Source organism: Cololabis saira, chromosome 7 (genome assembly GCF_033807715.1).
Source record: "Cololabis saira isolate AMF1-May2022 chromosome 7, fColSai1.1, whole genome shotgun sequence".
NCBI classification, from domain to species: Eukaryota; Metazoa; Chordata; class Actinopteri; order Beloniformes; family Belonidae; genus Cololabis; species Cololabis saira.
The window spans coordinates 46,538,982-46,556,812 of NC_084593.1; the positions used below are offsets into that span (position 1 = coordinate 46,538,982).

At 38.4% G+C, this 17,831-nt stretch overlaps 1 protein-coding gene across 4 annotated transcripts; it reads left to right on the forward strand.

Moving 5' to 3' along the window:
• The first annotated feature begins 371 nt into the window (after positions 1-371).
• irf2b (interferon regulatory factor 2b) lies at positions 372-16,441 on the forward strand. Of its 4 annotated transcripts, XM_061725967.1 has the most exons (10): positions 372-643; positions 3,576-3,604; positions 4,933-5,025; positions 5,167-5,266; positions 6,664-6,840; positions 6,976-7,022; positions 10,422-10,527; positions 10,677-10,829; positions 12,648-12,685; positions 15,243-16,441. In XM_061725967.1, the coding sequence occupies exons 2-10, from the start codon at positions 3,590-3,592 to the stop codon at positions 15,546-15,548; spliced, it is 1,035 nt and encodes a 344-aa protein (XP_061581951.1). In that variant the 5' UTR covers positions 372-643; positions 3,576-3,589; the 3' UTR covers positions 15,549-16,441. The 4 variants fall into 4 exon arrangements, with proteins under 4 accessions (XP_061581951.1, XP_061581953.1, XP_061581954.1 ...); XM_061725969.1 differs by lacking the exon at positions 3,576-3,604 and having other exon boundaries at positions 4,918-5,025; XM_061725970.1 differs by lacking the exon at positions 3,576-3,604 and having other exon boundaries at positions 4,938-5,025.
• The last annotated feature ends 1,390 nt before the right edge of the window (positions 16,442-17,831 follow it).

Genomic DNA, 17,831 nt, shown 5'->3' on the forward strand with positions numbered 1-17,831 from the left:
CATAATCAGCAATATTAAAATAATAAAAGGCTTGCAATATTTCAGTTGATTTGTAATGAATCCAGAATGTATGACATTTTTGTTTTTTTAATTGCATTACAGAAAATAAAGAACTTTATCACAATATTCTAACTTTCTGAGACAGTCCTGTATATGCCCCTATTGGTTAAATACGGAACTTTTAATTCCCAATTACGTAACAATTCCGTATTTCAAGGGACGGGGTGGCCTATCGGGTCTAGAAATAATATCCGAGTGAGATTTCTTCGTGTAAATATTTTTTCTACTGCTGCGACTTCCGCGATGTTGCTTGAAGCCGACCCTAAAGGCTGATTTATGGTTCCGCGTCACACCGACGCAGAGGCCTACGGCGTACGGTGCGCGTGGCCGCGTACCCTACGCCGTGGCCGCGACGCGGAACCATAACCCAGGCCGGAGCTCAGCAGCGGTCGGGAGGGGGATTTCCAGCCCGAGCTCACACTTCCCGAAGCAGCAGTTGTTTTGCTTTCGGTCTGAATGGATAAACAGAACTAAGGCTGCCCACCCTCGCCCCGGTCCAGCTCGAACTGTCCCTCCCTCCCCGGGCTGCACTTGTCGCCCCGACACCGGCACAGTGAAGCGATAAGGCCGTCCACACGAACAGGTAGGTTTATTTCCGCGTATAAACCCTGCTTTCAAACACTTCACTTCCTGCAGCTCGACATAACAGACCCACACTCCGCTCTGCAGGTGAAAGCACTGCTAGAGTGTTTCCAGTGGGTTTGTCGACTAGATTTGTTCTCACTTTTAGCTGTAAAGGTTTTGGCAGAAGCGCAGTTAACTTTGGACCTAAACTCTACTTCCTAACCAAACATTACCCTCACAGAGACATGACAGCGGGGTCGGTAAGAGGACTGGGCTGGCTTGTGTTGAATATGTTTCCTCTTTTCCTGTCTGTGTTTTCCACAGCAGTAGTTGTTTATGTGCAGTGTGTTATCTGACCTGCGTATAGCCTGATTTATGGTTCTGCGTCAAATCGACGCACATAGCCTACGCCGTAGGTTCTGCGTCGGTGTAACGCAGGACCATAAATCAGCCTTTAGTTCCGCGTCGCGGCGACGGCATATGGTACGCGGCGACGCGCACCGTACGGAGAACCTACGGACGCGGAACCATAAATCAGCCTTTAGTGTCTCCACTTTACTGCCATGTTTACTCCACTGAAACGCGTTTGATAGACAAGACCAAAACAGAACAGAATCATTAAAACACCAACAAATGTACATAAATATTATACTGTATGTAAAGTTTAGATGTGTATTAAAACTTGTGAGTTATGTTATTTAGCATTACAATTAGTTACAAACAGTAATATTAAAGATACAATAATATTCCACTACAATCAGCTTGTGAGCAAAGGGCTGTTAAAGTATTGAGATTAGTTTCATGGCCTGCTGCTCAGCAAAGGGAGGATATTTAGTCTTATATCAGCCTGTTCAACGTGTTCCCGAGCTCATTCTTGTCATAAGTCTGTTGGCAGCGTGTAATGTGCAACAGGGAGTGTCAAACTGGACTTTGATCACAGCAGGCCGTGGAGAGCAGAACCTTTACTTTTACAGGACTGTCTCAGAAAATTACAATATTGTGATAAAGTTCTTTATTTTCTGTAATGCAATTTAAAAAAAAAAAAAAAAAAAAAATGTCATACATTCTGGATTCATTACAAATCAACTGAAATATTGCAAGCCTTTTATTATTTTAATATTGCTGATTATGGTTTACAGTTTAAGATTAAGAATCCCAGAATATTCAAATCTTTTGAGATAGGATATTTGAGTTTTCTTAAACTGTAAACCATGATCAGCAATATTAAAATAATAAAAGGCTTGCAATATTTCAGTTGATTTGTAATGAATCCAGAATGTATGACATTTTTGTTTTTGTAATTGCATTACAGAAAATCACAATATTCTAATTTTCTGAGACAGTCCTGTATACTACAACATATTGCTGGTACAAAATGTTTGTTTTGTATAAAACCATAATTGTCATTAGATCTCCACTGTGGTGAGTTTTTACATAGTTTTATTCCTATATTTCATTCATACATTGATGTTTTAGAGGGTCATGTATAGTCATGGAAACTTGCTGCCAAGTCATGGGAAATTCATGGAAACTTGTTGGTTAAAATGTGTGTGAACCCTGCCATTTGTAAAACATACAGTCCCCTCCTCACTGCCAGTTTCCCCTGTAAATAACATCATTTATCCACTGTTTTTAATGTATTTGGGGTCAGATTTTCTGGAGCTGCAGATGGGAAAGGATTGCTGTTTTAACAGTTTTATTTAAGAATACCATTTCATGACATATATATTTTAAACGTTTCCTTGCATATAAATAACTATGTAAAATGAGACATAACCTTGTTAATAGATAAAAGTAGGGAACTATATTTTAACGAAGCCCAGCACTTGGACACAGTGATTGCCGGGTTATTTGAATACATAATAGAGAATAATAGACCAGCATGTGAATTATGCATTGTGATAATTATTATAATAATTTAAATTGATTATGTCCATTTGGCATGTTTTTTTTTCTTCATTTCTCTCCATTATATTTTATCACCCAGGGATGTAGACTGTGTTTTAGCTTGAAATTCTTCTGTAGTTTTGACACAGAGTTTGTGCACTGTTGTCTTTTCCAGATACGTCAATATCGTTAACAATACTTGGTCCTATTCATTCCAGCAAAAGAATGAGGTTTCTGTCAGAATTGGGGTTGGTAAACTCCAATAATTAGCTTCCAGTTCACAACTTCACATTAACAAAAGTTAATGCATGACACCATTTCAACGTACACAAATAGAATAAGGGTTTCACATGTCACACTTGTGGTTTTTTCACACCCGTTTCTTGAAGCTGCTGTTTTTTCACACAGATATGTTACTATCAAAAAGAGAATCCAATTTGAGAAGAATAATAGGCTGCAAACTAGAAACGGACTTGAATTGGATATCTCTGACAAAGAAGACATCATTCTCAGTAATAAAAAAATAATTAAATATTATGGAAAAAGAGCCCCAGGTTTAATCAAGTAAGATGATATAATAGTTCTCAAAAGGCCTAACTCAAAAAGTCTGGTATACAGGACTGTCTCAGAAAATTACAATATTGTGATAAAGTTCTTTATTTTCTATAATGCAATTTAAAAAAAAAAAAAAAAAAAAAAAAAAAAAAAAATTAAAATGTAATACATTCTGGATTCATTACAAATCAACTGAAATATTGCAAGCCTTTTATTATTTTAATATTGCTGATTATGGCTTACAGTTTAAGATTATGATTCCCAGAATATTCAAATTTTTTGAGATAGGATATTTGAGTTTTCTTAAAGCAGCACAATGTAACTTTCAGCTTTTGTTGAGTTTGGCGGCTCCTTTGGACAAAAGCGGTAGTGCTTTACCAGAAAGAACTACATTTCCCATGAGCACCAGCGCGTACTGCCGGAAAACTCCTGTCCCCGTCGCTGCATTTGTTTTGATAGTGAATGAAATAAGACGGGACGGACTTTCAAAACTACTTTTCTGTTTTCAGCGGTCGTTTGCAGGATGGATAGCGAAGAGGTAATGTATCTATTTTTGGCTAAACAATATAATATGACGAAGTTGAAAATCACTAATTTCAACTTGGTTTTATTAGTCCTGATTCAGCCAGATAATGCGCCCCAAATTACAAATACGCTCTGGTTTTGTTCTGCTGCACCTTTTTCCTGTCACGTTTTTTAGAGGGACTTTGTCATAAATTAGTAGTCCAACATACTTACTGACAAAATAAAAAAATACTTTATAACCTGTGAATAACTGAATGTTTTGCAGATCAGCCCTGCACAACTTTACAGTTCTCAGGAAAAATAGTAGAAATGTTCTATACATTTTCTTTGCATTGCATTCTTTCCTCTAGTGCTGTAATTCTATTCAATTGTATTGTACATCCCTCCTCGTCTTTCAGCCCACGCCAGCGAGTGAACGCCGGGACAATGTTTATTCTTGTCTGGGCATTTAGCTTGTTACTCTCCCGCTTTCTTTTTTTCACCTCCTCCGATAAAACTTGTATTTTCTTGGGTTTTTCCGCTGCTTCTGCCATGATACCAGCTTCTGCTGAGCTCTGCGCTCCACGCCCCGCCCAGCTTTGGTCTCCACTACGAATGGGGAAGGAGGGGGAAGTGACGTATGCCGTAAAGCAGTCAAAGCCGTAAAAATGTGTAGTTCTTTAGTGTGGAAGGGTTCCTACCATGCTCCTCAAAGTTACATAGCAATATTGCAATACATTGCAATATTTCAGTTGATTTGTAATTAATCCAGAATGTATGACATTTTTGTTTTTGTAATTGCATTACAGAAAATCACAATATTCTAATTTTCTGAGACAGTCCTGTAGTGAACTCTGGTCACATCTAACACTGTGCTCACGTAATGGTGCCTTGACAAAATATAGTTTCTTTTTATGTATCTATTTGTAGGATTGTTGCATCTCATTTGTCTTTATTTTATAGTTATTTTTACAGAAGTTAACATACAAGTCACAGCATGTCAATAAAACAGTTTTTGAGATATTGGAAAGTTTATTTTGTCACTTAGGCAAGGTATATCGATCAATTTCCAGTGACTATGCTAAGCTAGACAAATGGGGGATTTGTCAGACATGATTATTGGATACACAGGTGTATATAACCTCTTATAAAACTCTGATTTGATATGAAATAAGGATATTCCTGGAATGTTGTGTCATTTTAAGTGGGTGCAAACAGCAGTACAGACCCCAAATCGAAAAACAAGACCACAGATCAAAAACAAAACAAAAAATTGGATGTGTGTTTCACAGCAATCATGATATCTGCATCTTTTAATGTCTAAATTATACCCATGACTACATGTAGCCGCTTGTCTTTCAGGGCAGTATGCCAGTAGAGAGAATGCGGATGCGGCCGTGGCTGGAAGAACAGATCAATTCTTGCCAGATACCAGGACTGAAATGGGTTAACAAAGTAAGTATACATTTGTACACAAATACATTTATCATAATAATAATAATCAATTTTATTTATATAGAGCTTTTAAAAGATCTCAAAGACGCGTATTTATACAGTGCTGTAGTTGACATGTTAAAATCTATATACTGTTTGTAGGAAAAGAGAATCTTCCAGATCCCATGGATGCACGCTGCACGGCACGGGTGGGACTTGGAGAAGGACGCTCCGCTCTTCATGCGCTGGGCCGTACACACTGGTAACATACACACTGGTAACACACACACTGGTAACACACACACTGGTAACACACACACTGGTAACATACACACTGGTAACATACACACTGGTAACACACACACTGGTAACACACACACTGGTAACACACACACTGGTAACATACACACTGGTAACATACACACTGGTAACACACACACTGGTAACACACACACTGGTAACATACACACTGGTAACATACACACTGGTAACACACACACTGGTAACACGCACACTGGTAACACACACACTGGTAACATACACACTGGTAACATACACACTGGTAACACACACACTGGTAACATACACACTGGTAACATACACACTGGTAACAGACACACTGGTAACAGACACACTGGTAACAGACACACTGGTAACAGACACACTGGTAACAGACACACTGGTAACAGACACACTGGTAACAGACACACTGGTAACAGACACACTGGTAACAGACACACTGGTAACAGACACACTGGTAACAGACACACTGGTAACAGACACACTGGTAACACACACACTGGTAACACACACACTGGTAACACACACCCTGGTAACATTGCACACAGCTCCCGAAGCTCCGGCCCAATCATCAAGCCCCAGGTTAGGTTCAGGGTCGGGGAAAGGTTGAGAAGGGGCAGGGCCACGGAGAGAATTCTTGACGGACAAATCTCTCCCCCGCCTGACCAGGCCGTTACCCTGCCCCTCTCACTCCCACGCTGCAGGTTCCGGTGTTGTGCATTCAGAGATGCTCTTCGCCACCGGCAGAGCATGCTGCACCATGTACAAAAGAGAGAAAAAAGGAGAAAAGGGGGGCCAGCACAAGAAGCTACAGGAGCAACTCTAACACACTAGAGTTTACATTACCTAGAGATTTACCAACACCAGCTAGAGGTTTACTAAACACTAACTATAGGCTTTACTAAACAGAAAGGTTTTAAGTTTAGTTTTAAAGGTGGAGGTGGTGTCAGCCTCCTTAACCCAGATTGGAAGTTGGTTCCAAAGTAATGGTGCCTGATAGCAGAACGCCCGCCCTCCAAATCTACATTTAGATACTCTAGGAACTACGAGTAAACCTGCACTCCGAGAATGGAGATCTCTGCCAGGAACATAAGGCACTATCAGGTCTTGCAAATAATGCGCAGCTAAGCCGTTTTGGGCTTTATATGCAAGTAATACGATTTTTAAATTGGATTCTGAATTTTACGGGTAGCCAATGGAGCGATGCTAACACTGGAGAGACGTGGTCTCTCCTGCTGATTCCTGTCAGCACTCACGCTGCTGCATTTTGGATTAGCTTAACTAATTAAATAGTTAACTTCAGCCCACCTAGTCCCAGTGCAGTCGGCCCAATAGCTCTGTCTAATTCTCTGTGCTCAGGGAAGTATCAGCCGGGGGCCGACCGTCCAGATCCAAAGACGTGGAAGGCCAATTTCCGCTGCGCCATGAACAGCCTACCAGACATCGAAGAGGTGAAGGATAAAAGCATCAAAAAGGGAACCAATGCCTTCAGAGTTTATAAAATGCTGTCGTCCACGGAGAGAAGCTTGAAAAAGGGTGAGTGGTGGTTTTGCTGATGCCGGGGCTGTTTTAGGTTACAGTATAATTTTGTATTAACTGTACGAAGATACTTGAAACTAGCTATTAAACATTTTTCCGTAAGAGTTCACAGTTTTCGGTGTGTTCATTTAGGAAAGAAGAAGACAGATAAGGAGGGAAACCCAAAGGGAAGGAAAGAGGTAAATGAACATAAACAGACTGGCAGACGACCACTGGTTGGTTTTTTTTTTTTTTTGTTTTTTTTTATGTATCATGATTGGACATTATGAAGCTATAAGAAATCAAAATTGTATCTTAAAAAAAAAGCAGTGATTCTTACTTTGTGTTTTGTTTCTAACCGAATATACTGCATGTTTTTATTTCTAGTGAGCTTATTTTAATCTGTTAATACATGTAATTTTTTTTCAGGTCGGAAAATCATTACGACATAATCAGTTTGATATTAATAATAATACATTTCATTTGTTTTCACCTTCCTATAACCAAGGTCACCTCACTTAAAATTACGACATGACAAAAAGCAGTAAAAAGAATAGATTAGATAACAATGTTGCTAAACAGATAAGTTGCATAAGGGTCACAGCAAATAGGGACGTTTTAACAGGTGAGTTTGAATTGGACTGATTGAAGAGCGTCTGTTTCAAAGGTAGAAGGTTATACGAGTAACTGAAGACTATGCTCATGGTGGTGGCAGGCTTGTGTAGATATAGTTTATGCAAATATAAATATATATATATATATATATATATATATATATATATATATATATATATATATATATATCACATACACACACAGTGGGGCATAAAGGTATTTAGTCAGACACCAGTAGTGCAAGTTCTCCCACTGAAAAAGAAAAGAGGCCTGTAATTTCCATCACAGGTAAATCTCAACTATGAGAGACAAAATGGAAAAAAAAAAATCCAGAAAATCACATTGTGTGATTTTTAAATAATGTATTTGCAAATTAAAGTGGAAAATAAGTTATTGGTCAATAACAAAAGTTAATCTCAATACTTTGTTATACAGGACTGTCTCAGAAAATTTGAATATTGTGATGAGGTTCTTTATTTTCTGTAATGCAATTTAAAAAAAAAAAAAAAAAAAAAAAAAAAAAAAATGTCATACATTCTGGATTCATTACAAATCAACTGAAATATTGCAAGCCTTTTATTATTTTAATATTGCTGATTATGGCTTACAGTTTAAGATTAAGATTCCCAGAATATTCTAATTTTTGGAGATAGGATATTTGAGTTTTCTTAAGCTGTAATCCATGATCAGCAATATTAAAATAATAAAAGGCTTGCAATATTTCAGTTGATTTGTAATGAATCCAGAATGTATGACATTTTTATTTTTGTTCATTGCATTACAGAAAATCACAATATTCTAATTTTCTGAGACAGTCCTGTATATCCTTTTGTTGGCAATGAGAGAGGTGAAATGTTTTCTGTAAGTCTCCACAAGGTTTTCTACACTGTTGCTGGTATTTTGGTCCGTTCCTCCATGATCTCCTCTAGAGCAGTGATTGGTCCGTTCCTCCATGATCTCCTCTAGAGCAGTGATTGGTCCGTTCCTCCATGCAGATCTCCTCTAGAGCAGTGATTGGTCCATTCCTCCATGATCTCCTCTAGAGCAGTGATTGGTCCGTTCCTCCATGATCTCCTCTAGAGCAGTGATTGGTCCGTTCCTCCATGATCTCCTCTAGAGCAGTGATTGGTCCGTTCCTCCATGATCTCCTCTAGAGCAGTGATTGGTCCGTTCCTCCATGATCTCCTCTAGAGCAGTGATTGGTCCGTTCCTCCATGATCTCCTCTAGAGCAGTGATTGGTCCGTTCCTCCATGATCTCCTCTAGAGCAGTGATTGGTCCGTTCCTCCATGATCTCCTCTAGAGCAGTGATTGGTCCGTTCCTCCATGATCTCCTCTAGAGCAGTGATTGGTCCGTTCCTCCATGCAGATCTCCTCTAGAGCAGTGATTGGTCCGTTCCTCCATGATCTCCTCTAGAGCAGTGATTGGTCCGTTCCTCCATGATCTCCTCTAGAGCAGTGATTGGTCCGTTCCTCCATGATCTCCTCTAGAGCAGTGATTGGTCCGTTCCTCCATGATCTCCTCTAGAGCAGTGATGTTTTGGGGCTGTCGCTGGGCATCATGGACTTTCAACTAGCCTCCAAAGATTTTCTATGGGGTTGAGATCTGGAGACTAGCTGGGCCACTCGGGGACCTTGAAATGTTTCTTACGAAGCCACTCCTTCGTTGCCGTGGCGATGTGTTTGGATCATTGTCCTGCTGAAAGACCCAGCCACGTTTCATATTCAATGTCCTGCTGATGGAAGGAGGTTCTCACTCACAATCTCACGATACACGGCTCCATTCATTCTTTCCCTACACGGATCAGCAGTCCTGGTCCCTTTTGTAGAAAAACATCCCCAAACCATGATGTTTCCACCCCCGTGCTTCACAATAGGTTTGGTGTTCTTTGGATGCAACTCAGCTGTTGTGTTTCTACCAAAAAGTTTCATCTGACCATATAACATTCTCCCAATCCTCTTGTGCATCATCCAAATGCTCTCTAGCAAACTTCAGACCTGGACATGTCCTGTCTTCAGCAGGGGAACGTCTGGCCCTGCAGGATCTGAGTCCCTAATCGTAGTGTGTTACTGATGGTTCCTTTGTTACTCTGGTCCCAGCTCTCTGCAGGTCCTTCACTAGGTCTCCGTGTGGTTCTGGGATCTTTACTCACCGTTCTGGTGATCATTTTTACCCCCCGGGGTGAGATCTTGGTGGAGCTCCAGATGGAGGGAGTTATCAGTGTCTTGTATGTCTTCCATTTCCTAATAATTACTCCCACAGTTGATTTGTTTACACCAAGCTGTTTACCTGTTGCAGATTCAGTCTTCCCAGCTGGGGCAGGTCTGAGTCCTGGTCCAGGTCTAGTCCTGGTCCAGGTCCTGGTCCTGGTGCAGGTCTCCAATTTAGTTTCTCACGTCCTTTGACAGCTCTTTGGTCTTGGCCATAGTGGAGTTTGGAGTGTGACTGTTTGAGGTTGTGGACAGGTGTCTTTTATACTGATAACCAGTTAAAACAGGTGTCTTTTATACTGATAACCAGTTAAAACAGGTGTCTTTTATACTGATAACCAGTTAGAACTGGTGCATTAATACAGGTAACGAGTGGAGGACAGAGGAGCCTCTTAAAGAAGAAGTTACAGGTCTGTGAAAGACAGAAATCTGGCTTGTTTGTAGGTGACCAAATACTTATTTTACCCAGGAATTTACCAATTAATTCAGTAACAATCCTATAATGTGATTTCCTGGATTCTTTCCCCCCATTCTGTCTCTCATATTTGAAGTTACCGATGATGGAAATTACAGACCTCTCTCATCGTTTTAAGTGGGAGAACTTGCACAATGGTGGCCGACTAAGTACTTTTATGCCCCACTATATATATATATATATATATATATATATATATATATATATATATATATATATAATGTGTGTACATGAATAAATAAATTAACTACAGTATTCCTTGATGATTAAAAGTCTCTATTTCTCCGTTTGCTTTTTAGATCTATTCTTCATCTCCTGAAGTTTATCCTGGACCTGTTGATCATAGCAAGCAGGACTTGATCAAGGAGGAAGGGGTAGAGGTCACAGTGACAGACAGTGCATCAGGTACTAGAGTAGGGATTTCTTTTTTTTCTTTTAACTTTGATGCCATTGATGCGTCTAGATTTCTATACCGTCATCTCCATTGTAAATTTCGTTGTTTTCTTTTGCTTTTTGTTTGTTTGTCATTATGAATACCGTCTGTCTATATGAAGCAATTCACAGTTCAGTGGACGACCACGTGATCAACAGCGAGCAGGTCCCGTACGTGTGCCAGACGATCGAAGTGACCACTGAGAACGAAGAGCAGACCGTCAGCTCCTCCCATTCCTACCCACTACAGATCTCTCCAGCTTCCTCGTGCTGCGGTGAGACGCAAACATGCACCAAACGCTTGGGAAGATATTCACACACATCACAGAACAATCATTTTTACACTCAGGGTTCATACATTTTGAAAAACATGGAATTTGAAAATGTCATTTTCAAAGGCCTGGAAAAGTTTTGGAAAAGTCATGGAATTAATTTTTCTCACTTAATGATAACATTTAGTAATAACAGCCTATGAGGTAAAAGTTCAAATTGATCAATAAATATTTCGTATAGAAAAGTCTTGCGCGTTCTCACGCGTAACGTGACGAGCGTCTTGCGAATCATGCAGATCGGTTATTATTACAGTTAATACAGTTATTATACAGGACTGTCTCAGAAAATTAGAATATTGTGATTTTCTGTAATGCAATTACAAAAACAAAAATGTCATACATTCTGGATTCATGAGACAGTCCTGTATATCCTGACCAGTCCTGGTCAGTCCAGGGGCCTCATTTATAAAAGAGTGCGTAGGATTCATACTAAAAGTGTACGTGCGCTCAAAAGCCGAAAATGGCGTGCGCACATAAAAATCTGGATTTATAAAACCGTGTTCACGCACATCTGCACGCAATGTTCTCTTTATAAATCACAGTCCAGCTGGAAGGTTGCCCACGTGAATTCGCCTCATACCCCGCCCTCTACACGCCCACTTTCTACCATGAATGGGCAATGCAAAGTAGTTCATGACTGTATTTGCATATGAATGCTGAGCATGCACAGCGCCACCTGCCTGGTTCTGCTGTGCGTCAGCATGAATGAGACGTGTCGAGCCACCGTGCCAATACATTTCACGGAGACTGAGATGGAGATGTTGTGGATGAGGTGGAGGCAGGAAAACCACATCATTTGGTGGTCACAGTAGTAAAAAGTGATTCCCTGCCAGGATGTGATTTCTGGCCGCGGGAGCGCGCACAGCAGCCCGTTGAGCGATAGCAGGGGAGAAATCAGATTCTTGCAGGCAATCTCTTTTTGGCACGACGTGTCCTGCACCGCGGACACGCCGACATCAACATCAACATGTATCTATGTGGAAGCGTCATCTGACAGGTTTTTTTCTTTTGCTGAAGCGTCGTACACATAGATCTATGTAAAGCACTTTCTGACTTGCTGCTGTTAAATCATCTATTTACATGAAAAAGCCTTTGAACAAAAAGAAACTGAGATAAAAAAAAAACGGGGATGGTACGGTAGTATTTTCTGCCGAGGTAGAACACCTCGGCAGAACACCGGCTTGGGTGTTCATGGATCTATAAGTCTGATATGTGATGACATTAACAGTATGACATGAATCTGGCTTCATTTCACCACCTCACCGCCTGCGTCGCCAGTTCCCCATATCTTCAAAATGTTCCTGCGTGAGGGTCAGGGTTGGCTTAAAGATTTTTCGGTTAGTTTTTTCATTTTAAATCCCAACCTTTGTGTAGAAGGTGGCGTGCGCATCTTTCAAGCCCTGTTTTGTGCGCAAGCGAGCTTTATAAATGAGGCCCCTGATCAGTCCTGGTCAGTCCTGATCAGTCCTGGTGCCAAGTGCACATTTGGAATCCTCATATAAGCCGACCTTACCTACCACAGGTTGGCTTACCTTCCAGTATTGTGGAATTGTGTGAAGTACCCATCAGTACTTCATACCCCAAATATTCCCTAAACTTTAACATAGATATGTTATAGTAAGATAGATACTGTATCTTACAATGTTGCACTGTGTGACTTTTTATGGTGTCCAATATACTGGATGTGGTGTTCAACATTGAATTGAATTCTTCCTTTTTGCATTTTTCAACCTGATGATGTGATTACTTTTATTTCTACAGGCAGCGGGACAGACAGTGATACAGAAGATATTAAAGAGGTTAGGTTTCACATTATACAATTTTTGAACCATCTGATGCTTGAATAATTCCCAGAGATATTGTTTCAGCTGTGTAGTCATCTTAGCTATTGTCTGGTTGAAGTTGCATTAACAGAGTAATCCAGCAAACATTCACCTCAAAATGACTTAGAAATGGGCCCCAAAAATCCTTTGTACACTGCAAAAACTCTTCTTTAAAATCTTAACAAGAATATTTGTCTTATTTCTAGTTAAAATAAAAAACTACAATTTTCACTTTATTTTTTTTATACTTTATTTTTCTATAATGTGCCACACCATAGTGACGTTCAGTATAACAATAACAAAAAAACAACTCAAATACATATAGACATAAGACAGACACCAAACTCAACATGTACAATTTTCACTTTAAGTAGAAAAATCTGCCAGTGGAACAAGATTTTTTTGCTTGTAATGAGAAGATAAATCTTGTCCCACTGGCAGATTTTTCCACTTATTTCAAGTGAAAATTTACTTGAAACAGGTGAAAATTGATCAATAAATATTTCATATAGAAAAGTCTTGCGCGTTCTCACACGTGACGTGCCGAGCATCTTGCGCATCATGCAGATCGGTTATTATTACAGTTATTACAGTTATATTAGATTACTATACAACATATACTACAACATATTGCTGGTATATCAGTGTTAGTTTAAACAAATGTTTATTTTGTATAAAACCATAATTTTCATTAGATCTCCACTGTAGTGACTTCTTACATAGTATTACACTGCAAAAACACAAAATCTTAACAAGAATATTTGTCTTATTTCTAGTTAAAATGTCTAATTTTTAGTCAAAAAAATCTCATTACACTTAAAACAAGACTCATCACTGGAAAAAACAACAATTTTCACCTGTTTCAAGTAGATTTTCACTTAAAATAAGTAGAAAAATCTGCCAGTGGAACAAGATTTTTTTTGCTTGTAATAAGAAGATAAATCTTGTTCCACTGGCAGATTTTTCTACTTATATCAAGTGAAAATTTACTTGAAACAGGTGAAAATTGTTGTTTTTTCTGGTGATGACTCTTGTTTTAAGTGTAATGATATTTTTTGACAAAAAAATGAGACATTTTAACTAGAAATAAGACAAATATTCCTGGTAAGATTTTTTTATTATTATTATTATTTTATTATTGTTGGCTTTGTGCGAACACAACAAAACGCAATCAAATTAAAAGCATCAAAATGTAAAAAAAGCAAAACAATTTAACAGTCTCATTCAAAAATAAAACACACAGCAAAACAATGTGTTGGAGAGGGAACAGGAGGAAGCAAAACGCATATTTAGTCCTGTCCCTTCCTCACTATATCATATTATATATAACCTATAAAAATAAAAATTAAAAGAAGGAGAAGACAAAATTACAAAAAATGAATACAACACAAACAACCAATAAACAAGATCAGTCATAATTGAACCGGTCTCCTACAATATCCTAAATTCAAAAGTCCAATCTCCCAGTCACCTCTACAATGATCCACGAACAGCCTTGAATGCAGGCAGTTACATTTGTATCGTGTATATAATCCATCCCACAAAGAACACAATAATAATCAAAGAAATGCATATGGAAGGTAAATTACGTTCTTTAGAGCTCCCCATTTTTATACAGGACTGTCTCAGAAAATTAGAATATTGTGATTTTCTGTAATGCAATTACAAAAACTAAAATGTAATACATTCTGGATTCATTACAAATCAACTGAAATATTGCAAGCCTTTTATTATTTTAATATTGCTGATTATGGCTTACAGCTTAAGAAAACGTCACATAACGTCACATAACGCTCACTTTCATGACAACCAGGGTTGCTACCCGTCCCTTGAAATACGGAATTGTTACGTAATTGGGAATTAAAAGTTGCGTTCCGTATTTCACAATTGTCCCATGCACGTCTGTCACACACACACACACACACACACATAAACAACGAACCAACAATAATGAACAAAATAAAGGACAGGATACATTAAAGACAGCAACATGTGTTGGCTCGCTCTCTGTTATTTATTGATGTCATAATATACAGGTGAAGGTCGGAAAATTAGAATATATTGCAAAACTTCATTCTTTTCAGTAAATTCAACTAAAGGTGAAACAAATACAGGACTGTCTCAAAAAATTAGAATATTGTGATAAAGTCCTTTATTTTCTGTAATGCAAAAATGTCATACATTCTGGATTCATTACAAATCAACTGAAATATTGCAAGCCTTTTATTATTTTAATATTGCTGATAATGGCTTACAGCTTAAGAAAACTCAATTATCCTATCTCAAAAAATTAGAATATTCTGGGAATCTTAATCTTAAACTGTAAGCCATAATCAGCAATATTAAAATAATAAAAGGCTTGCAATATTTCAGTTGATTTGTAATGAATCCAGAATGTATGACAGAAAAGAACTTTATCACAATATTCTAATTTTCTGAGACAGTCCTGTACTTGTCATTTAGAGTTTTTGCCAGTGTATGAATCTATGTTGCTTCCCTGACTCCTCTTCTTCATGTTTTCCATGTACTTTAGGGCGTTAGTGCAGCATGGAAGCAGGATTACAGCAAACCCGTCCTCAGGATCCCCTCCTGCTCCCTCCCTGGCATGGCCACCTTTGTGAATCCGGGCAAACCCAACTTCAGGGTGACCAGCACGCGGGACCCCACGCCGCTGATCAGCTACCAGATCGACAGCTGGAGCCAGAACTCTCTCACGCCCAGGACCGGCGAGATCAGGACCGGCGAGATCAGGACCAGCGAGAGCAGGACCAGCGACATCAGGACCAGCGAGATCCGTGCAAGTGTCATTAGGAAAACCTCTGACGTCAGCTCCTCCTGACCTCACATCAACAGTACAATTCATATGTCCAGGGCAAAAACAAAAAGATAAAATGTTTGGCTTCTTTTTTTCAGAGCCATGTGGGAGAGTAAACCTCCCCAACCTTTGATTTATCGGAACATTTGCCTTGGTCATGCGCTCTCTCAGTTTTCCCCACTCACTTGACTCTGTTAATACATTAGCTGGCTTCACAAGTTTTCTAAGTGGTGAGCGTTTAATATAGATGTTTTTGTGCAGGGTTCTGTGCACTGCAAAAACTCAAACAAATCTTACCAGGAATATTTGTCTTATTTCTAGTTAAAATGTCTCTTTTTTTTAGTCAAAAGAATCTCATTACACTTAAAACAAGAGTCATTACCAGAAAAATAACTTGTTATTTGACAATTTTCACCTGTTTCAAGTAAATTTTCACTTGAATTAAGTAGGAAAATCTGCCAGTGGGACAAGATTTATCTTCTCATTACAAGCAAAAAAATCTTGTTCCACTGGCAGATTTTTCTACTTATTTTAAGTGGAAATCTACGACGGAGTATTAGGGCTAAACTAAGACAAAAAAAGAAATGGAATTTACGAGAATAAAGTCGTAATATTTTGAGAATAAAGTTTTAATATTAAATATATTATAAATATATAAATATAACTTCACAAGATGCTCAATATTCCTCATTTTAACACAGGACTGCCCTTCCTGTTAGAGTTCTCATAAATTATATTCTCATAATATTACGACTTTAGTCTCATAAATTACGACTTTATTCTCGTAATATTATGACTTTATTTTCGTAATTTTACGACTTTATTCTCGCAACATTATGACTTTATTCTCGTAATATTATGACTTTATTCTCGTAATATTATGACTTTATTCTCGTAATATTATGACTTTATTCTCGCAACATTATGACTTTATTCTCGTAATATTATGACTTTATTTTCGTAATATTACGACTTTATTCTCATATTATTATGACATTATTCTCTCAATATTATGAATTTATTCTCGTAATATTATGACTTTATTCTCGTAATGTTACGACTTTATTCTCATAAATTACGACTTTATTCTCATAAATTACAACTTTATTCTCGTAATGTTATGACTATTCTCGCAACATTATGACTTTATTTTCGTAATTTTACGAGTTCATTTTCATAATATCATGACTTTATGATCGTAATTTCCATTTTAGTTTGGGCCTAATACTCCGTCGTATTATTCTCATATTATTATGACTTTATTCTCGTAATTTCCTTTTTTTTTGTCTTAGTTTGGCCCTAATACTCGTCGTAAAAATCTACTTGAAACAGGTGAAAATTGTTGTTTTTTTCCAGTGATGAATCTTGTTTTAAGTGTAATGAGATTTCTTTTGACTAAAAATGAGACATTTTAACCAGAAATAAGACAAATCTTCCTGTTAAAATGTAGAGTTTCTGCAGCGTGGGATGAAAGGTTTTGTGTTCCTATGTTCGTCAGGGTGTGCTGACCGTGTTCATGCAAGAACAAAAGCACCGTCGTCACATCATCCATGTGTCACTGGTGGGTCATAATCATTTAGTTTAGGCAGCAGTTTAATCAGCGTAAGAATCAAAGACATATCTGTTTTCTTTGTGTAATGAAGAATAATCAGTCCCCTCAGTGGAAGGACGGCTCCTTTGTGTCTGTATGGAAATGTCAGCGTGTTGTTCTGTGAACAATATGCTCCTCCTTGTAATCATGCTCGTCCTCTGTTGCTGTCTAGAACGTGTGCACGTATATGTGCACGTACGCCTTCATATACCTGCAACTGCTTCAGCACCTTAGTCAGTGCGTGTGTGGATATGAATGAGAGAGGAAAAGAAGGACAGAGCAAAGCCTTATCGTAGCTGGGAGGGAATATGTCAAAAATCATAAAGATCGCGCACTTGGGGACAAGTTTTTGATATTTGGCATGGTGTTAGTTATGGACATAAGGTTTTCAAAAACCACTGCAAACAAATTGGTGACGCCCCCTAGTGGCCGGTTTGCAGAAAATTCTAAATGGCTCTCGCCGAAAAGACCAAAGGTCATATCTCACCTCTTAGTCCTAGATTGTTGAATATTGTCACTTTCTCTATGTTTTTGGTGCTAGGAATTAAATTCTGAGATATATTTCCTATTTCAAGGTCATGTTGAAGGTCAAATTAAATTTTCAAGGTCAGTTTTTTGCCCAAAAAACTCCATATCTCTAGAATGAAGTCACATAGAAAGATTATAGAGGGCTCTAGACTCCTATTTTCACCCATAAGGAATGCAATTTTCTGTTT